This window comes from Camelus dromedarius, chromosome 2 (assembly GCF_036321535.1).
Source record: "Camelus dromedarius isolate mCamDro1 chromosome 2, mCamDro1.pat, whole genome shotgun sequence".
Classification (NCBI taxonomy): Eukaryota; Metazoa; Chordata; class Mammalia; order Artiodactyla; family Camelidae; genus Camelus; species Camelus dromedarius.
In genome coordinates this window covers 52,999,328-53,021,889 of record NC_087437.1, presented here as the reverse complement: position 1 = coordinate 53,021,889, position 22,562 = coordinate 52,999,328, and the positions used below count along the sequence as shown (strand labels likewise).

General features: G+C 47.2%; 1 protein-coding gene across 13 annotated transcripts in view; it reads left to right on the top strand.

Moving 5' to 3' along the window:
• DGKG (diacylglycerol kinase gamma) overlaps positions 1–22,562 on the top strand; it is a 191,323-nt gene that overhangs the window by 136,040 nt on the left and 32,721 nt on the right. For 10 of the 13 annotated variants that reach the window (XR_010383834.1, XR_010383835.1, XM_064493584.1 and 7 more), the window contains 2 exons: positions 988–1,078; positions 21,097–21,274. Coding sequence is in view for 9 of the 13 variants with exons in the window: in XM_064493584.1 (XP_064349654.1) it covers positions 988–1,078; positions 21,097–21,274 (269 nt within the window). In the remaining 4 variants the exon portion in view is untranslated. Of the gene's footprint in view, positions 1–987; positions 1,079–8,621; positions 8,868–21,096; positions 21,275–22,562 lie in introns of those variants that run through there. The other 3 variants (XR_010383837.1, XM_064493597.1, XR_010383840.1) reach the window with 2 other exon arrangements.

The window sequence follows — 22,562 nt, the reverse complement described above, 5'->3', positions numbered from 1 at the left end:
TGTGATTGTGTTTAATCCTTCCTCAGCAAAATCTGCCAGCTTATAAACTGGGCAGGTGTCCCTTCTCTTAGCCAGCCCCTGATAATGGGATGACAGTTGGGATGGAAGGAATGGAATACCTTCAGAAACACTTCCTGGTGAGACCATCTGATCAAAACGACCAAGTGTCAGGCCACACCATCTGACTTTGCAAAGCTCCCAGCTATGTGGGAACCCCATTGTTTTTCTGCCCCTCCCCCCACCCAATAAGGAAAATGTTGAAAAAATTTAAAGCTTAAAATGTTGAGCTCAGACTCTGAAGCAAATCTGACAAGGTCTACCCCTAATGAAGGACTAAGCAAAGGACTAAGTTGAGAAAGAGGTGGGGGAAGGGGACTATTGCTACCAGATAACTCACTTTTTCCTTCTCTTTCTACCTTGCCTGCAAATGGTGTCTATTTCTCTTCACTCTGCTTCCCCCAATCAGAGCGTAGACAGAGTAGCACACATTTAAGCTGGATTAATGTGGGGCTATCCCTCCTCTGTCCTGAGACTGTACATCCAAGTCTCAAAAGGCTGTCTGATCCTCCCTTCGTGCCCCAACCATTGAAGTTCCTCTGCATTAGTAGTAGAAAGGACTGTGACCAGAGCCTGCTGTCACTTGCCCCCTCTGGTTGACTTTCATGGAACTCTTCCCTTGATTCAGACATAGGCAAGCAGGCCTTTCTCCTGCTCTGACCAGGAAGTTCAGAGAGCAGCTGGCAGTTCACCCAGAGCAGCCATGGTGTCTAAGAAAGAAATGGGTTTTTCTCTAAGTTCATAGCAAAAACAGTTGGTTTAAAAAAAAAAAAAAAAAAAGTCTATCCCTGATCATCTGATTGACAAGCACTGGAAATACAGGATTGGGGACTGCCGAGGGCTTGGGCATCCCAGCCCCCACAGCATAGCTGTTGTACACGACCGTTTCAAACCCAGGACACTGAACCATCTCTCTGCTTCGTGGTCCAGGATGAAGAATAAGCTGTGGTACTTTGAATTTGGCACCTCGGAGACCTTCGCAGCCACCTGCAAGAAACTCCATGACCACATAGAGTTGGAGGTGAGTTCCCAAGGCTTGCTGGACCTTGGCTCTGTTCTTGGACTGTCACACACCCTCAGGACATGTCCCCTAGGGTTCTTAAGAGGTGATCCAGAGTGTCATCCATTTGTTGTGCCTCCATCCTGTTCCCAGCTCCTCCACAGCCTCACTCCCAGAAGGTTCCAGTCATGGGGCCTGCTTTCTCAGCCTATCCAGGGAGTCCTTGGGGCCCTGAGAGCTAGAAGCCCACAGACCCAAGGCCCCAGACCCTTCCTACCTTCAGCCCTCTCCCCACCACAGCCTTGCAATCTCCCCTTTGCAGAGAGGTCAAGACTTAGTTGCTGCCCACGCAGGGAGAAGAGCCACCATGGGGGTGGAGACAATGTCCCAAGCCTGGTAAAAGCCTGGGAACTGATGGCCTCAGGGCTGCAGGAGTGAGGGGTCCGGGCGTTGAGCCCAGAGGTGACCAGTCATCTCCCAGCTCACCCACCTCAGCTTTCGGGGAGCTGACTCCCAGGCACCCAGTGGGCTGCACTGGGGTACACCTGTACAGTCGCTCAGAAGGGCCCTCGGTTTAATGCTCTCCTGTCACCATCTTGAAACTCTTAATGATTTTTTAGCAAAGAACTCTACATTTTCATTTGGAACCGGGCCCCTCAAATTACACAGCTGCTGGTGGTGGTGCATTTGTGTGTTACTGGCTCTCCCGGCGCTGGTGGCAGCCTGCCTCAGACGGCAAGCCGTCTTGATAAGCTGCCAGCCTCCCACCCCCCACCCCACTTCTGCTGGGCTGCTCTCGTGAAACCTGCTTGCCACTACAAGGTCTCCTTGGTCTCTGGCCACCCAAAAGCCCAAACTTCTACGCACACCTCTGCTGTGAGGACCTCAGGCCCATGGGTTCTCTTGCCCTGTGGTTCTCATCTGTCAAGCCCCGCCCTTCCCGTGGGATCCAGGCCTCTTTTCACTTGAGAAAAACAAATGAAAGGCAGAGAGTTCGGCCAGGATGGTCTCCTCCTGGCCCACCGGCTTTGTCCCTAAGCCTGCAGTAGCATCGCAGTCAAGTGGGGCCCGGGCATCCCTTGAAGGAGGAGCATTTGGCCCGAAGCAGTGTGGGAAAGCCCTGCCACTCCCTGCGGGAGGAGCCTGTGCTCACAGGGAGTTCGCACAAACAAAACACAAAGCCAGAGAGTCTGTGCTTCTCTTTGACTCATCTGCCTGCCTCTCCCCAGCGGTTGCTGGGTTACCAGCCCCAGGGTGGGAGGAGCCGACCCAGCTAATCCCCAAAACTTTTAACCAGTCCAGTAACAGGGCAGAGAGGCCCAGGAGTCAGATGCACGTGTCCCCAGGTGGGACCACCTACATCTGTAAGAGGCTGAGGAGCCTGCCATCCTCTGTGGATGCGGAAATTCACTGCCAGGGCTGCTGCAAAAGAGGAAAGGGCTGAGCCAAAGACTGAGCGTGGCTGGAGCTCTGTGTGCATTTTTCCCATGGCATGATCATCTGGTGGGGTGTCTTTAAATATACCCCGAGTGAGGGACAGCCCTGGCCTAACCACTGCCAGCTGCAGGCACACAGCGACTGCTTGTTCTCCCTGCAGCTGGCCTTGAAACTGTGCCCGGAATAGAGCAGCTCAGCTCCCCTGCCACCGCGGGCCCCCCGCCCTCCCAGCTCCCAGCTCCCGGCAGGCAGTGCCACGGTCCCTTCTGAGTCCAGTAGGCAGCAGGCCTTCCTCAACCGCAGAGGGGGCTGGTGGCCTCCAGAGAGGGGTGGGGGGGTTCATACTGTGGGTCGTTGGGGGCTTTCGGGAGCACTTCTTGTTTTCCTTCTCTCCCCATAATGAGTCTTTTTAGTATTTATTCAAGAGGCTAAGGATGGGAGGCTTATATGACAGGCGGGGTATCTGACAGCCCACAGGATTGGGGCAGGCATCATTTTTGCATCCAGAGAGCAGTGGGTGGACGGTCCTGGGTCTTGTGATCCAGAGGAGGAGAGAGAGACAACAGGGGAGGCACGTGAGTGACAGGTGTTAGGAGCCTGCAGGGCACCACAGGTAGACGGCAGAGCATCAGGGATCTCAGGGAGGGCAGTAAAAGACGCTGTGTTGAGGGCCCTTCCGTTTGTGGCCCCTGCACACAATAACCCAGGCCTGGAGCATGCTCATCAGGTCAAGGTCAGCCGTCTCGAGAATAACCCCACACAGGTATTCATACTGCATGTCACCGTTTCCAAAGCCCCACCACAGCCTTTATTTGAGTCACACATCAAGCCAGTGAGCTAAGTAGGCCGGGTATTCTTGTCCCCGTGTCTCAGAAAGCAAGCTGAGGCATAGAGGTTTAGAAAGATAAACAGAAGGGAGAGAAAAGTAACAAGGGAAGAGGAAAAAGTCACATGCTCCGACTGCATGCTGTAATGTGTCCTCATTTGATACAATAACCCCACGAGGTTAGTATCATATTTTTTAATGAGGAAACTGAGGCTCAGATACACTAAGTAAGTTGACCAAAGTTTCGTTGCCGAAAAGTTGCGAGAGAGGAGATTCTAGGTCTCCTGGAAGGAGTTCAGCTTAGAACCCAATAAACAGAGATTTACCTAACAAGTGCTAGAAACTTGGTGAATTTTTCCACGTGGATGCGTTGTTTTTTCCTCCTTTACTGAATGTGGAGCTATTTGGTTCCCTCAGCTGAGACAGCTGGGCAGGTCTGCTGAGAAATGCTTGAGAAGAACAGGAGGCACAGGCCTACTGCTCATTTGAGGAAGGAAGGGGTTCAGGCTGGACAGAAAGAGACAGAGTCAGAGGAAAACTTCCCTAAAGTTTACCAAAGGTTTTCCCATGCAGCATCTCATTTTAGTTCGATCCACAGAGCATGTAGGGCAGATGTTAATGTCCTCACTTCATGGGTGAGGAAACTGAGGCTGAGAGGTTCAGTGACTTGCAAAAAGGTACAAAGGTAAGGGGTTCAGGGGGACAGAGAGTAAAGTCTATTTCGTTTCTTTAAGTATGTGCATCTGTGTGTCCACCTTGGTAAAACTTGGATGGTGAAACTTAAAGCTTAAATGAGATTAGGCAGGAAAGGTCTCCACTGAAAGTCTCTCACAGGGAACACAGCCTGTTTCTTGGAGGCTTGTGGCTTATTGAGAACTAGGAGACTTGGTCCCTTCCCTGAAATAAAGCTCACATACGGCCCAGCTGACAGAACCCGGGAGAGCTGGTTAATAGAATACTCACTTAACTAGCGCTGAGGAAACTGGATCCACGTGGGCAGTCACTCTGGACACTGTTTTGGGGGCTCAGAGACTCCAGTAGGGGAGGTGACTCCAGATCTACCGCTCACCTGCACACACCTGGCCGGGGCTGGCTCAGCGAATAGGGCTTGGCCCAGAGAGGTGTTAGCACTCCTCGGCTGAACTGTGTTGTCTGAGCCTCAGTATTCTCATCTATGAAATGGGAAGAAAGGGGGTTAGCCTACTTCCCAAGGCTAATATTCAGATTAAAGTTTTCAGTTTTGTTTTTTTTTTTAAGCAACTGATAATGGTGCTAAATGCCTCACAGAATCTACAAAGCAGCCTCAAGTGGCAGGTGTCAAATCACCTTTCCAGAGAAGGGGGTAGAAGCTGAGAGAAGGCAAGAAGCTCACCTGAGGCCCACAGCCTCTGAGTGGTCAGGTCAGGCTTTAACTCCAGATTGGCCCAAAACCCAGGAGTTTCAGGGAAGTACTGGCGCTTCAGTCTGGAGCAGAGATTCTCAACCAGGTATGAGGCTTATCTGATCTGCTCTTAGTCACATACCTTAATTTATTTTAACATCTCAGGCAACATTAAAAGCAGGCATGAGGCTTTTACATTTATCAAAAAGCGAGAATAAAAAATTTGGCAAGTACTTGCTCTAGAAGCTCCCCTCTAGGCACGCAGAGGAAGCTGGGAGAGCTGGTGCTGTTCCTCGGAAATGGGTGCTAGTATGTTGTGGGTGCCTCTAATGAGGATGCCAGCATGTCACCCCCATGGCTGTCATCAGTCCTGGTCGAACAAAGGCATTCTCTCGGGGCTTCGATGTCCCTGACTCCCCTGCCCTTCCAAAGCTGCCCTTGATGTTTATTCTAATCTGATTTTACCTGAATAAATGGGTCGGGGTGGGGAGAGGGAGGGACACAGTGAGTCACCTCCCCCACCCCAGGCCCGGAATAGCCTTGCCTAGGCTTTGAGTTATAGTGAATAGTTATAGTTACAGTTAGGCGGAGCAAACCAGACAGGCTTCGACGCGAGCACTTTTTTTATATGCTGTGGAAATTTTTCACTTTACTGGCTAAAAATAAGAACTTCCCAAATTCCTTGATACAGTATCTACTTTAAAACAATGTTCACAAGGGATGGCTTGCCAGCTCCACTAAGATGAACCTCTGCAGGGGGAAAAGCAAGTCCAAATGTGGAAACTGCTCCCCTGAAAACCTGTTCTCCAGCATATTTTGGGAATCTCTGCACATCAGTTTCCCCCTTTTAAATGGAGGATTTTTTAAAAATACAACAAAGGTTTGAGAACAGTACATCAAAGGCCAAACACTCCCATTTCCCCCTCACTTGGAATTAGTATTTGTCAGTATTTTGTTTTATTCCCTTCCAGTATCTTTTTAACCAAAGAAAGAAAATGTTACAGATGGAACTGAGTTCCCCACAACTCTCTTGGGCTCTGCAGCTTGCCTTTCTCACTCTCCATCAGATCTTGAGATCCCTTCGTGGTGAGGGTGCTAGAGCCAGTTCATTGCCTTTACCTGCTCTGTGAACACCCCACCCATGATGGGGAGGAGGAGCAGAAATAGTCACACTCAGACACTGCCGGTGGGGCATGAGCGGAAAACCCCTTCGGAGAGCAGTATGGCAGTAAACGCTGAACTGAAAATGCACTGTGGGCCGAATGAACCAGCAGATGCTTCACGTCCTAGGCCTAGAGAATTTCCTGCCCGTAAGCTCACGAGGGGATGGGCACAGAGGTGTACTGCAGCCCTTTTTTATCACAGCAAAATGGAGCCATCCCCAAAGACTGGGTTATTCTAACTTTGAAAAAACAGTGTGAGTGAAAGCACTAAAGGCCATTGAATTATACATTGTAAAATGGTTAATTTCGTGTCCGAAGAGTTTCATCTCAATGCTTTTAAGTGTGATTTTACAAAAGGGGCTTGTGCTTGGGATCTTGAAGCTGTATCATGAGATGGGCCCTGACTATGAGAATCCTAAATTCTAAAACTAACATTTAGCACAGCCATGTGCTGAATAAATAACAAATCAGATTAAGATTTAGCAGGTATCTTCGGCTACTCTGATCCAGTAAGATATCATTATTTTTCGTAAGAGGGAAATCAATGACTTTACAGGTTAAATAATTTGACTGAGTTCACCCAGCCAGTAAGTGGTAGAAGAGAACCCGTGGCTGCTTTGGTACCCACCTGCAGTGTCACACACTCCTAAATTAGAGAAGAAGACATCTTCAAGCACCTTGGCCTCTTCTGGCATCATCCACCCCTTCTCAGCTTGGGCAGGTAGAACCTTTCAGAGCTTGGAGTGATGAAGGTAGAAATTGGCCCAACACTCGGCCCATCAAGCCCACCACAGTGATCCCAAGGGCGATGAAAACATGTTCATGGGGGAGGTAATGCTGAGATGAGCATTGCAAGGGATTTTGAGTTCTTAGAAAATAAAAGGTGTTTACCTGATCATGCATCAAACCATAGAGTCAAAAGGCTGGAATGGGCCTTAGACATCCTTGTCCATTCATGGAGTCTGTTCCCTTCCTCAGTCAAGTCTGGTGGCTCCATCCTCATGGTGAGACCGCCCAAGGCAGCTCTTGCCCCTTCAGATGTCTTCTCCTTACCAATCCTACAGTTCTCACTGCTCCAGATACCTCAGCCTCAGTTTCTTCCTGCTCCCTCCTACTGGGTGCACTATATTCTTTTCTTGATTATAAAAGTAATCCGAATCCATGGTAGAATATTTTAAACCACAGAGAAGCAAAAAGGAAAAGTAACCCACAATCTCACCAATCAGGGATCAGTTCTATGATAATTGTTATAATGTTGGCCTTGTTTCAATCCTGTAATAATATTAGCCCTTGTTTCTTTAAAAGCAGGCCTCTGGAGGACCTCTGTGATTCTTTGAGTTTCTAAACCTTTATCCATTTTTAAACACAGCTCCATCCTCCCTGTTTCTCTACCTCTTTCAGCCATGCACTGACTATAAGTTTCTTTCACTGATCCTTAAAATCTTTCAGCCTACTAAGAAGAAATTGTTCCTGTCAATTTTCTCTTTAAAAATCCCATTGTTTGCTTACAGTTTCTGACACATAACTTTTTCTCTCTTAAATGACCCTCATTTTATTCCCTACAAAGCATACCCCCTGTCGCCCTTCAAGCCTCCATGCATCCATATGCTTTTATTTTCTTGTTCTTTTCCATTTCCTTTGTTCTTTGTGAATTGCTTTGATTTTCTTTGTATTCAGACTCCTGGTTACATATACTTGGTGTCCCCCAAGGACTTTGGAATAACTTTCAGGGATGACTTCTCATGCCTATGCCCTCACAAAGCAGGGAGGCAGGGATACACAGCACAGTGGATAGACAAGGCCCGAGGAGGTCTCAGAAGACCCAGGTTGGGGTCACATGACTCAGCATATCCGGCTAGAAGGCACTTCCACAGCGGGGTCCTGGGAGCTCTCTCGGCTAACCTCTGCCCCAACAAGCTTACCTTTTCTACCCTAAGGTCTCTTAGTGAATAACTTCCTCTAAGTTATGTCTACCAGACAAATACATCTTTTAAATATTAATGACCTGTGAGGCCCCATCAGTAAGGAAATGTATTATTTCTCTTAGGCTTTTTAGATTATTGAAAAGAATTCATGATCTTCATCTCCACACTCAGGAGATTCAGGGACCTTGAGGGAAAACTATTCCAATCCTTTTCTGCTTCTGCAACTGGGTTATGAAACAGACAGAGAACATTACATACAAATATATCTCACTGGCTATAGTGGATTGGTCTTTGATTATCTATCTTAGTGAGGTCATAAACTTGCTGATCCTAGTCTTCTGTAGAAAAGGAATAAGAAGGGAGAAGAATTGACTCTTTCAGGAAGGGCGTATCACCTAACAAAGGACCAGATAAATTCTGTGCACACATACACATTATATCTCAAGTCCACCGGGATCCAGAAGTTCATAACAATAGTAGCCACTTAACTGAGCACTGACCTGAACAAGCCCTGTCCTGGCACCTTCATACACTGTCTTGTTTAATCCTCACAAGAGCTCTGCGTGGTGTGTATTATTTACGCATGGAAAATGAGTCTCCTAAAGATAAGTACTTCGAGATTAGCTGACTTCCAAGCCCATGTGGCATGTGTCCCCACCATGCCTTGGCACTCCCTGTAGGAGCTGGCCTCTGCATTACACTTCTGCTCTCCCCTAATGGATGTGGCATCTGAGTTGGTGGCGGGGCTGCCTTCGGGACTGAGCGCATCACATCTACTAGGCAGTCAGCTGTCTGAAGCAGGGACTCTATCTTATTCATCCTGTATCCCCAGGTCTAGCACAGTACCCAAAATGAAGTAATTGCTCTATGGCTGTTGGTTGTACAATCGGACCCAAAGTGCGAAAAATCCCATAATCAGTGTGAATGCGAACAGAAATTACTACTTGACCAGCCTCAAGTGATGCCTGTTTGTTGGAAGCCACCAGCATGTAAGGGCCCCACCTCGCTCCATCTATAACGCGAAGTGGGTGGTGGCTGAGCTTGCAGCCTGGCGCCCAGGCCTTCTCCTAACTGTGCGGTGAGTGGGAAGACTGGGAAGACCTCCCACGCCTGTCTCTGTGCTGTTGCTGGGACCTCTGAAAGTAGCCCAGGGTCTGGGACAACTGTGAACCTAAGACAGGAAATGCCAGAGTTCTCCCACCTCTTTCCCACCAGCAAGTGAAGACAGTGAGTGGGCAGAGCCCAAATGGCAGCAAGGGTGCAGGGCTGCTGTGGGGTCAGAGGAAGTGACTCCGAAAGGCAGAAGGGGTCTCCATCCTGAGCCCTCTCTCGTGTCCCAGAAGCCTGCCTGCTCCTGAGCCCTGCTGGTCCCTACGACCATCAGCCCAGCTCTGCCTGCAGGCAAGTTTGTCCCTTCAAGGAAGCCCCATCCACCCCAAGCTGGCCTGAGCTCCCCAGACAGACAGCAAAGCCTGTTAATCTGCACCCAGCGCAAGAATCCTCAACCCATCAGGGTTGTTTTTGGGGTTTTTTTTTTAACTTGGGGAGAGTGGAGCAGCGGATGGGAAATGGCTTTGCCCTCCGTCCAACTCTGAGGCAACCCACCACCATGAGCTCTGAGAAACAGCAGTTTTGTTTCGGAAACTGGCACCCAGTGCAGGTTTGCTCCTGGAAATGAATTCGGTTCCCCCCTCCACTGCAATGTTCTGCTCCCAGCCTCTCTGCCAACACCCCCTTCCAGCTGCCCCTCTCAAAGGCACCATTGTGCCCGCCTGGCACAGCAACAGAGGAGGGCTGAAGAGGAAGAAAACATTCTCTGCCCATGGGATGTTCTTAAGCAGGTTGTGTGTACATGGCTTCAATGCTGCATTCCTTGAGCCCACACATCCCCGCCAAGACTCCATCATCCCTGTCACAGATGGCAGCCACTTTCCAGTCTCACTGGCCCTCCATTGCTCACCGTCAGAGAACGCAGGGCGTGCAGCTAGATGGACGAGGCTGGTGGGAGGGGGTCACAATGAGACTTTCTCAGGACAGCACTTTAGCCTGCCAAAGCAAGGCTGAATGCAGACGCTGGGTCTCTGAACTGGAAGGAGATTTAGTCCCACGTACCACTCAACAAAAAATGAAGACTCAAATCCCTGTATTCTGGCACATTCTGTTAAGTACACATCCAGCCTTTCCCTGAATCCTCCAAGGATGGAAAGCTCACTACTTTTGCAGAAGCCTGTTCCATTGCTGGACAGCGCTGACTTTCAAAAAGTTCTTCCCGATGTTGAACAAGGATATATGTCCCTTTCGTTGTCATATCTTTCCCTTGTCAGCCCTGAGCACAATGCTTGGAACAAAACAGAGGCATAATACGTGTCTGTGGGGTGTCTGACGGAATTCTCCATCCTTTGGGCCTATTTCCACCCTCTGGGGACACACAGAACATGCCTTCCTGCTCCTCCGTGTGACTGCCCTTCACAGGGCTGAAGATCTATCTTCCATGTCATCTTCTATTGATCTTCGTGAGCTAGGCATCCCCAGTTCCTTATATGACTCGATGTACAGATTCATGACATCCTGACCACTCTTCTCTTGCCAGACTCCATTTTTTCCAATGTCCTCTTTAAAATGAAGAATCAAATCCCTGTATCTAGAATATTCCAAAAGTCGTCTCATAGGTAATAAAGCACAAAATTAACAGGTATCAGATACAGGCTGTGTAAGCTGGACTGTCTTCTTAATTTTTGGATGGGGGGAAGTAATTAGGTTTATTTATTTTTATTTATTTTTTAACATAGGTACTGGGCATCGAACCCAGGACCTTCTGCATGGTAAGCACGCACTCTACCACTGAACTGTATGCTCCCCAGGACTGTCGTCTTGATTTCATCATTTGCGTCTTATGCAGGAAACCTGTAGGTTCATAAAGCCCACCCCAAACCTGGATAAATGTGGAAAAGAAGGACCTTCCTCAGTTTCAATGAGTCAGTGTTTTCCTCATCTGTAAAAAAGAGGATACAAATACCAACACTGGAGGGTAGTAAGGACTAGACATAAAATATATGGAGTGCCTGGTTCATAATAGTTATTCAATAAATGATATAGTTTAATATTATCATAAAACATGTATATGTATTGGTATTTAACTGCCCATAACAGACATTAGCTCCTAAAATGACATAAAACAACCTCTGAATATAAGGGAAGCCACTGCTCTGTAAGATTTAGCCACCTGCCAGGCCAATTTTTTTTTTTTTATTGAAATATAACTGATTTACAATGTTGTGATAGCTTCTGGTGTACAGCAAAGTGATTCAGTTATATATATATATATTCCTTTTCAGATTATTTTCCATTATAGGTTATTATAAGATACTGAATATAATTCCCTGTGCTATGCAGTAGGACCTTGTTATTTATCTATTTTATATATAGTAGTGTGTATCTGCTAATCCCAAACTCCTAATTTATACCTTCCCCTCTGGTAACCATAAATTTGTTTTCTATGTCTGTGAGTCTGTTTCTGATTTATAAATAAGTTCTTTTGTATCATTTTTTTAGATTCCACATATAAGTAATATCATCTGATATTTGTCCAGAAGTTTTTAACGTAGATAATACTGGACTGTCTTTCTAGCAATGCTATCACCACTCATCAACACCACTCGATTTCTTCGCTTTTCTTCCCTCAGGATACACATTAGATTATTGACAATAAAAACACTCTAGTTCTTCTCTAGGGAAAACAGACAGTGCAGTTTGCCCTGACTGCTTGTCTTCACTCCAGTGAATTTCTCTATTCTGGCCACAGGCCCTGCGATATGCAGACATCTCCCACCTTCTCAGTGGTGTGCTGGAGCCAGCTAGCTTGCTGGCACGTCTGTTCCCAAGTCCGCTTTCAGTGATGTCATGTTGGTAGCTTGAAACTGGCCATAGTGGGAGTATTTACGCCGTGGAACACCACAATCAGAGCTGCTTTTGTCCCTGGAGATCCTGCTGTTAAGCATTGAGCAGCACAACACTGCCCCTAGCATTGACCCACTAGAGGTCCCTTGAAGACAGGGACTACATCCCATTGCCACTCCATGCCCAGGTTTCTAGCACAGAGTAAGTGGGTTTGCATCATTCTTGGTGGATGAATGAATGCCTTGGTCTTCTATCTCTTGCTGTTTCCTTCATATACATTATGCCCCATGTGCCCTATTCTTGTTCCCAGCTGTTCAGATATAGATTTCCCTTATCAGTGATCAGAGGACCACTTCTTGAAGACATGGATTAACCTTCCATATGTCTCCCTAATCTGGACATTCAGTCCACTCTATTCAGTCAGTATATTCATCCTAGAAAGTTCTGGGAACTCATCTGGAAGTGAACACCTTAGTTTTCATTTGGGGATTGGTCTACACATTCTTCCAATTAAAAAAAATAGTTCTATTGGGCTTCTGAAATGGATAAGACATGTCAGAACCATGGAGAACACAGAGCCATGTAACGTATGGTCCCTACCCTCTGGGAGCTTAAAATCTCCTCGGGGGCAGGTGAATATGAATGATACGAGGCAGAACATATATTCCATACACGACAGAAAAACAAAGCAAGGAAAATTCAGAGAAGGGGAAGATCAGTTTCCATCTAGAGCACTGGGAAAAGCCTCAGCGAGGAGTCGGCTTTCACATTGGCAAGATAGGATCTTAACAGACAGAAGAGCGCTTACTGGCAGTTTAGGTGGCGAGCACAGCGGAAACGGAAGGGAGCAGGCCCAACCCCATGGCCCTGCACAGACCAGTTCAGGCTACCATCAGTGCATGGCCTTTGCTAGGGCCCAGCTAACCCTCTTCCTCATGTACTCTCCTCTCTCTAAACCACAGAGGACCATGGACCAGTGCCCAGGCTTCCCCACAGTCTAGCCTGCATTCCAATCTGCCAGGCCAGTTCACAGAGAAAATACCCTCCCCACCTACCGGAGCAGAGATGCTCCCACTGCAAATGGGCACTACCTCCCGCTCCTTACTCGGGCCCCTGTGGCTGTTTGGTGAACCAGGGCTTTTCCTTCGCCTGATACCTATCAGCATCCTGTTCCCTCAAACAAGGGGGTCGGGGACAGGGGGAATCTTGGTCAGGTCTTTATGCCGGCCACCCTCATGCCCTTACATATGTATCTGAGGCTCGGACATGGAGCCCACGCATCAAGGGAGGCCACGCTCGCCTCCTGCCCATCCCCCTCACAGCCATCAGAACTCCTATTGAAGTGTGTCTGCTCGTCACCCACTTCTTCCTCAGCCCTCTCTCTTCCTCCCCACCATAACTGAAATATGGTTTTCCCTCAAAATTGCCCAGGACTTCCTTACTTCCCTCCCCAAAAGACACTCACATACACACCGTTTCTCACTCCATAGGGAAGGAAAGAAAAGGAAGGCAAGGACTCCGTATCATCCCCAGACCTGTGTCCCACCACCATTTTCAGCTCCTCCTCTTCCATTCTGTCTATTTCCCATCTTAGGCATTCCCTCCTTCCTCTTCCCGTACGTGTTCTTCCAGCAAGTATGCAATGAGTATCTTCTCTAGCTGAAACATCCATGAAAAACCTTTTCCTCAACCATATTCTTCTTTTGGATCCCATCTTCTTTCTCCAGCCCCATTTGCCACAAAGCCACTGGCTATTCTAACTGTGTTCCCTCGCTACCACCCCTACTCACCCTTTAGTCCCAAGGTAAACCCTAGTTCTTGCAAGAGACAGCTGTGTACTCTAGGAGGCTCACTTACCAACCCTGGGCCTCGTTGTTCTCATTTTAGTAATCAGAAATTACCAAATCTAATGTTCCATTTGGCTTTACCATTCTAAGATTCTGTGGTATGGCTCTCGTCCAGCTGCCAAAATTCCTCTTTACAAATCACTCATGACCTCTTGGTTGCCAATCTAAAGGTCTAATTCCAGATCTGCTGGCTCTGATTAGCTTTATGACATTGGACCATTCCTTTCACCTCCTTAACCTCCATTTTTCTTATCTATAAAATGAGGTAATTAGACTGAATGACCTTTCAAGACTCTTCAGGTCTTTGATTCCATGAGAACACAAATGCAGAGATGAGAGATAGAGATCGATCCTTTTTGGAAAATGGAAAGGAAGAGTTCATGGAGAAAATGGCATTTGTAGAGATTTGGAAGCAAAGTACAGAAAGGATGCTAGGGTGTCCTTAAGGGTATCCTACCACTAAGGACTGTAATAATGGGTACAGGCAAGGATCACTACCCATTGACTAAGAACTCTGTAATGGAAGATTCAGGCTGAAAATACCTGAACCCATTAACCAACCTGAACATCACCAAAAAAAGGAGACAAGCAAACTATGTGCCTCCTGATGAGATGCAACAGGAAACACACTGATAAAGTACTCTTGCCAAAAAATCACCCCTGAATCTGATCAAGCCTCCAGATCTAAAAGTACCAATTAAATGAAAATAGAGGAGATGGGCTGGGAATATGTTTAAAAGACAGCTCAGAGATGCAATCAGCAAAATTCAGAATCTGGAAAATGCTACACAGCCTTCCTTCTCAAAGTGCAGCTCATCACACACGCAGCACCAGTATCACCAGGGAGCATGTAGAAATGCAGAGTCTTAGGCCACCTCTCCTGAATCAGAATCTGCATTTTAATCATCCTGAACTGATCTGTATGCATGTTAAAGTTTGAAAAGCACTGCTCTACAGGACAAATGACCCATTTCCTTCAATAAATGTTAAAAGACAAGGGTGAAAAGGATAGGGAATTTATAGATCAAAAGAAACCTAAAAGACAAAACAACCAAATTCAATCTGTAGACCTTTCAGACATACCAATTATTTTTTTAAATGAAACTATCAAGGAAATTTGAACAATTACTGGATATTTATCACTATTAAAGAATTAGTATTACTTTTTAAAAGTGATAAGAAAATTGGGGTAATTCTTTTTTTCAGAGTTATCATTTAAAGACACATAAGTATTTATAGATGAAATGACAGACTATCAGAGATTTGCTGATGTTCAATATGATGGTGGGGAAATGAACTGGGTAGAGTTAAAACAAGATTACCTGTGAGTTGCAAATTGCTGAAGCTGAGATTTGGGAGTACATGGGATTTATTATTCTGTTTTCCTGTATGTTTGGAAATACCCATAATAAAAAGATTTCTTTTTAAGAAAGTCCAAGAGAGAATCATCAAAGATGGGAGACAATCCCAAGATAACATAAAGGCAGGGAACCCAAGAAAGAAAGTTTCAAGGTGAAAGGGAACAAGTGCCCCAGAGCCATTGAGACCTGGGTTACACTTTATAATCCGGCCTCTAAGAGGACGCTCCCGAGAGCAGGCACAGTCCCACAGCAGGAGTATGAAACAAAACAATCTGCGTTCTAAACCAGAGAAAATCGACGTAATCTGTGGCACCGTGAATCGAGGTTAGAAGAAGGGAGAATTTCCTAGTTGCTAAAAACTGAAACAGGTCATCAAATAAATTATGGGATATCCTTCTCTGAGGACCTTCAGAAATAGGATCGGCAGGGCTGAAATGGAGGTGGCCTCGCTCAGATTCGCCGCTTTTTTTTTTCAGGTCACCGAGGCCTGCAGCACCCGGGCGCGAAAAAATCCGCAGCCCGGGCAGGGAAGCATCAATGCCCTCTCTCACCTCCTCGGCTCTCTGTCCCTCTCAGGGAGCACGCATAAGTTGGCGGGCCCTAGTTCGGCCCAGAATTTTGCAGATTTGAGGGATCCGAGAGATGGGCTAGGGGGTTGGGAGGATGGGAATGAACACGAATTCCCAGTGCGTTTTATTTGCACCTGAATGCGCTTTGCGGTCCTGACCCAGGCTCTGGTTACCTATGCACAGGCCCTCCACTAAGCAAACAAACCACCCCTTAGCTCTGGAAGAAACCAGAACTACGGGTATTGTCGTCGTAAGGCGGGGACCAATGTCGAATGTTGCCGACAGCTGGGGGCCAGCGCAGTGGGGCCTGGGAGCAGGCAGGCGCAAGCGTCTCCGGCCTGGGCTCCGGCCTGACGCGCTTCCAAGCGAGCAGGAACAGGGCTGGCCTGGATGCACCCCACCCCGCCCCGTCCCTGCCGCGCCGCCTTGGACCCGGGCGGCCTGCGGTCAGGCACCTCGCCGCCCGCGCCCACTGTAGGCATGGCTCCGGGCGTGTGCGCGCTTGCTGCCGGGGAGCCAGGGACAAGAGCCCTCTGTTTCGGCCCATACCCAGCTATAAATACCTGGGTTCCGCTGCAGTGCTGCCGCGACTTGGAGGCGAGCCTGCCAGCCCCGTCCTAGGGTAGGGATGGCTAACGGTGCGCGCAGGGACCGCCGCCCTCCTTGTGCTCTCCCCAGGAGCCCCTCGGTCAGAGCAGGGGGAGGAGGCCCATGACGTCATGGAACTGTAGGAAGATTTAGCTCAGGAACCCGCCGGGAGCGGCCCTGGGGCCCCTGTCCCACTTAAGCCAACAGTGTACTTCTCTGGGCCCCACTTTCCCAAATCTAGCACAGCAGCTTTCCACCTTTCCCGAGCCCTAAGCAGCCCTGGGGGTTCTGAAATCAGTGTGTGATGTCTGGGCCAAGAACCGCGAGGAATGGGCAGGCAAGTATGGTCGGGCAAGGCTCTCACTAGCATGGGTTGGGCCAAGAGGCCATTAAATGCTTCCAGCAAGCGCTCAGGTAGTGGGAGAATGATTTCAGAATTCAGAGAAAGAAATAAGCCTCATAGCACAGGTAATACTATTAACTGTAATAAAATGCAGACAGTTGTGGAATGCTACTGCCTTCCAGAGACCAGACAAACCCTTGAAGTAGATGTTATTTCCCCGCACCATCCCAACCCCCACTTTACAGGTGACAAATTAAAGCTCAAAGAGGCTAAGGAACCAGCACAGGATCACACAGCTGGCAAGTGACCGAGCCAAGATTTAAACCCATATCTCTTCGTCTCCAAGCCCGGGCATGCTCCTTCCAAGACAGGGCATTGCCTCTCAGTTTTCAAATAGGTGCATTCCAAAGGTGGGGGCACCTACAACCTACAGTCCCCAGGCTTCCCCCGCGCCCCCCTCCCCCCCCCACATCTTCTACTTGCCCCAGTTTTCCTATGACTTGATGAGATAGTGGGGGAAGGGGACAATCCATCATAAAGCAGAGGGAAAACTGCACTTCCAGAGACAGGTTAATGGCTTACCAGGTTAATAACTAACACTCCTAGCTTGTTATAACTAGAGATGGAGGGGACAGGGTACACTTAAAATGGCAGTTGAGAAGAAAGGTGACTTTGTGGAATACTATGTGCCAAGGACCATGCTGTGCTAGTAGGTTTTTTTTTAAACAAAACTGGCACAGAGGCAAGATATAATAATACTGATACCAACAATGATGTGCCAGGCACTGGTCTAAGTACTCTACAAGACAGAGTCATGGTGGGAGATTTCAGTTATTCAAACAACAGCTGGAAGTTTAATTTTGCTGTAAGTCTAGCATCAGCAAAGTCTCGATTTGCCTCACTGACTCTTTGGTCTCCAGAGTCTGGCATCTGACTGCCTGGGTTTGCAACCTAGCTCTGCCAGCTTGTGGAATGGAAGTTGCATAGCCTTGAGGCAGCACCCTAACCCATGTGATACCCTGTCACTTGTGGGTAGCAGTGGTGCCTCCCTCCTTGCGTTCACATGAGCATTCCAAGAGTGAATATAGGAGAAGGACCAGCACAATGTGCAAGGAAGCTCTCATCAAGTAACTACCAATATTATTATTATTACCTCTAGGAGGGAGGGGGCGTTTTGACCAACAATGGATAAATTGAGGTCAGGCAGAAGTAACTGCAACCAAGAGGGAAAGTGACTGTGTTGTCTAGGAGATGATTAGGGTGCAAGAATTCAATGCCAGGCACGGGGTTGAACAAAGCTGATTTCAGAGAGTTTGGAGAAAAGTCTGACCCAGTGAGATTCTAGCCTAAATCCTTAAATATGAATATGGGTATAAAGGGCAAAGGGATGGAAGATATTTCAAAATAAATTTCTAATAGTTTCTTTCAGGAAGAAAACAGAAAAGAGCTTTAAAAAAAAAAAAAAAAGAATCACCATGACAGCCACAAAGAACTATAGACTGAGCCCATGTTTTTGGAGGACTGTACGCATATTCACGAAGAGGGTGTGAGCATGCAGCCAGGTGTGAATGCACAAGAGCAAGTCAGACCTGTGAGCCTGGCTTTGGGCAAGCTGAAGGGAGAGCAGAATGTTAGATAATGTTGAAGCAAAAAGGAACATGGGTTTGCATGTCTCTGATAATGAGCACTAAGGAGCATCTTTTCGTATACACCAGAAACTAACACAACATTGTAGATCATGTGTACTTCAATTAAAAAAAAAAAAAACATGGAAACCATAGCTCATTACGACTTTGCCATTCTGAAAGTTTTTAACTTTTCCCGAGACAGAGTAGCCGTAACAAAAAAATGGAAGAACAGATGATAAAGGTGGGTATCAGAGCCCAAGGTTGACCAATAGAGAACTAACTGGCCTTGGAAAACATACATTTGAATCCAAGTTGCTGGACAAACCTGTAGATGTCTTTTGGGGGCCCCTTTGGTAAGTCTAGAAAACAGAGTGAGTTCTATCCAATGAGAGGCAAACAGACAAATGTCCCAGTTTTTAAAAAAGGAGAAAAGGATACATTCTGGAAACCACAGACAGCTGCACTTCATCCTAATCCCTAGCAAGATTCTGGAATAAATTATTAACCAAGTAGTTGCCCTTTACATGTATTAGTGACTTAATATAAGTTCTCTTATTCCTTTTCTGATAGAAGTGGTAGGGTGGTCATTCAGGAAATGCTGTTTGATCTCAGCACAGTGTCTTATGTTTTAATAGAAAAAGCACAGAATTGAGGTCTGCAGGCCTGGATACTAGCCTAGCTCCACCATTAGTAAATTGGGTGACCACAGGCAAGGTCCTTAATTTCGCTGGGCGTCACTGATGAAACCAGGGCATGTTCTCTTAGTTTCCTCTCATCTCTAAGTTCCATGATCCCACCGTGTAATGAGAAGTGGTCTGGGTGACAGTCTGGTACACCCATGCGATGCATGGTTTCTGGTGTGTTAAACCGACCAAGGAGAGGGCTTATTCCCTGCTTTTGCCCTTTATATACATGCATTAATGGCTTAATCTCCAAATGACAGGAGTTATGGCCAGGGTCATAGAATGAAGATTTAATGTAATCTAGGTGGACTGAAGAGGGCTGGGTCTGAAACCAGATGAAATTAAATGACATAAATGTAAAACCCCATGTCTGAGCTATTAAAAAAATACCTACACAAGTTCAGGGTGGAGATGAGCAGGCTGAGAAGTAGATGTTAGGAGGAGGGCCTGAATGCCCAAGATGACCACTCATTCAGGCTGAAGTGATCCAGCCACCATCTCCTGCTAATAAAGAGTTCGTGCAACACTGATCATATTTAACAATAAGATTAATGATCATGGGGGACATGTGTTGAGCCCCTACATGGGCTGCCCACATTATCTCCTTTCCAGGGCATGATAGTGATAACACTATCACAGGAAGTGCTGGGGCGCTCGCTGCCTGTGCCATCAGGTCCTGTCGCTGGTGTTGCTTGCAGTGCTGGGACCTTATGGAGTAGGAGAGTAACAAACCGTGGTGTGTGCAGAACAGGGCACCCAGGATGGAGGTCTGAAAACCACATCCCACAGGAGAGGCTGAGAGAATTGGCAGCCTTCAACCCAGAGGAGGCACACCCAAGGATGGTGTGAGAGGGAGGAGAGAGGAAGCAGTGGGTGAGCCTGAGGTTCTGCCTGCCTGCCGTCAATCTGTATACTTACATTTGTAGGATGTGTGACTTTGGGCAAGTTACTTAACCGCCACTGTGTCTCAGTTTCCCCAAATGTAAAGCGAGGGTAATCCTGGTAACTAACTTGTAAGATTTGTTATAAAGGTGCTAAATGAGATGTGTATACAAGCCTGCCTGGCAAATGGCAATGTCTAATGCACATGCATGATGATGATGATGACGATTAATGTACATCATCATGTGTCTGGTGGGCGGTCCCATGGAGGAAGAAGAAGGCTTATTCTGTCCGACTTCAGAAGGAAGAATAGGACCAATGGGCAGAAGCAGGAAGAGAATCTAGTTCAACAAAAAAGGACCTTTCAAATAATCGGAACTTCCCAATAAAGAAAGGTATTCCCAAGTAACCAGAGAAGCTCACTCTATTCCATTTTGTAGCTGGGGAAACAAGTTGTGGGGATTCTAAGATACCATAAATTAAGAGCTTCAGAGAAATCAGGAGGTATGCCATTATGAATAGCAACAAGCCTTTCCTTTCCTATTCCTCCTCTGTTGAGAAATCTCTGGAAGTTTGGATTCCTAGGTAACCTCAAAGACAGTGGATTTTTGCTGCATACTTTTGACTTTTTTTTCCTGCCTCACAATTATCAAGATAAAGAGCTTGGGCTTTGTAATCAAATACCCCAACTTTGAATCCCTGCTCAGTTATTTATCATCTGTGCAATCTTGGATAGTTTAGCTTACCTCTCTGGATACAGTGTTTTCTTCTGTAAATGAAGTAACATTACCTCCAGTCCTGAGGAACAAGGATCAGAGCTAATACATTTCTTGCTGCATTGGTAAGCATTATGCCAAAGTGAGTTGACTTTATAGATATGTGAGACAGGCAAATTCAAGCCTTCTGGCCTTTTGTACCTGGCGGGGATGCGGGTGGTGAAGATTGGATAAAGAAACTGCTACATCAGCAAGCACGTATGCCAAAATTGCACTTACGATACAGATACAGGAGACAGGAAAATTCTGAAAGCCTTCCAAATCTTAAAGTCTTGTACTTCTCACAAGAGGGATAAAATAAGAGGGGGTAAAGTGAAACTTTTCTGTCATTTGCTATGTGTTAGGTTCTCGACTCAGCATCCCACCAAATCTTTACAGTGGTTAGGGAGGGGCAGGATTAATGATAATGAGGTTGGAGAACAATCTTACAGTTGTCTTCTGAACCATCCCTAAAGCCCATCTAGGATCTCAGAAGATTCCTGGAGCCTGGTGCTGTCTTACCCAAAGCTGACCAAGACTAGCCCTCCCTCATCTCACTACAGTGGCCAAAGCATTAGGCCTGAGCAGCTTTGCCCAAGATTCAGCTTCTGACAGAGACCGGCTGGTGGCTGAGGGCCGGTTACATTCTTCATGAGAGCCCCCACCACACACACACTCGCCCACACACACACAGCACCTTGGGTTGGGATATGCTGAGGACACTAACCGATGGCCTTTTCTCTCTGTCCCCCAGTGTGATGGGGTTGGAGTGGACCTGAGCAGCATCTTCCTTGAAGGCATTGCTATCCTCAACATTCCCAGCATGTACGGGGGCACCAATCTCTGGGGAGAAACCAAGAAGAACCGTGCTGTGATCCGGGAAAGCAGGAAGGTCGTCACTGACCCCAAGGAACTGAAACTCTGTGTCCAAGGTAAGCCAGGCATGAGGAAAATTGCTTAGGTCAGTGCCCCAGTGGGAGGGATGTTCAGATGGGTCTGTTAGCAAACTGTATTAGGTTCTACAGCCTTACAAGAACCTGGTGCTCTGGAGATACACTGACTCATCATCCCTGATGCTGCAAAGTTTATAACCTAATTGAGAAGAGAAAATTTACAATAAGGGAGCCCTAAATGATAATCAGTGATCAAAGTGGGACTCCATGAGGTTAGGAGTGACATGCTGCTTATGTCAAGGTTACAAGTGTCCTTCAATGACTAAATACAATAGTCAATTCTCAACCTTGACCTTGCTCCATCTGTCAGCAGCATTTGACCCAACTGATCACTCCCTCTTCCTGGAAACGCTGTTCACGTGGCTTCTAGGACTCCACACATTTTCGGTTTCCCTCCTACCTCACTGGTTACCCCTTCTTAGTCTCTTTTGCTGACTCCCCATCTTCTCTCTAACCTCCTGATGCTGAAAGGTCCCCAGGCAGGATCCTCAACCCTCTTCTCTTTTCTGCCTGTACTCACTCCCTTGATGACCTCATCGTGTAGTGAGGCTTTATTTAAACACCACGTGAGTGCCGGTGACTCAGCATGTCCAAAACTGAGCTCCTGATGTCCCTCCCCAAAACCTTCTCCACCCACAGCCTTCTCCATCTCAGCTGAGGATAACTCCAACCTGCCCGTTGCTTAAGCCAAAACACTTGGCACCATCCTTGATCCCCTTTTATCTCACATCTCATATCCAATCCATCAGAAAATCTGTTCACTCTGCTTTAAAAAAACATCTAAGATCCTACTTCTCTCCACTGTGTTCCTATCACTTTGGTCTGAGCAACATCTCGCATCCTCTGTCCCCTGGATTACTGCAGATCCTCCTAACTGGATTCTCTGCTTCTACCCCCACCACCCTTTACAGGTATTCTCCCTCCTGTATCAGAATGCCCCTGGGAAAATAGGTCTGCTTATGCCACTCTCCTGCTCAAAATCCTGCAGTGGCTCAGATTAAAAGCTAAAGATCTTCACATGGCCTAGAGAGCCCCAGATGGTTTGGCCTCTAATTACCTGCAGATTTCATCTTCTTTTACTCTCCACCTCACTGCCTCTGCCTCCACCACCCTGGCTCCTCTTAACACAGCAGGCTGCTTCTGTGAACCCACTATTCTTTCTGCCTGAAACAACAAGGTAGGCTGTCTTAGAGGCCATCAGCTGGGCCTTTCCCTTCTCACCCACCAGGGTACAGAACAGAGCTTCCTCAGCTTTCCTAAAACTACT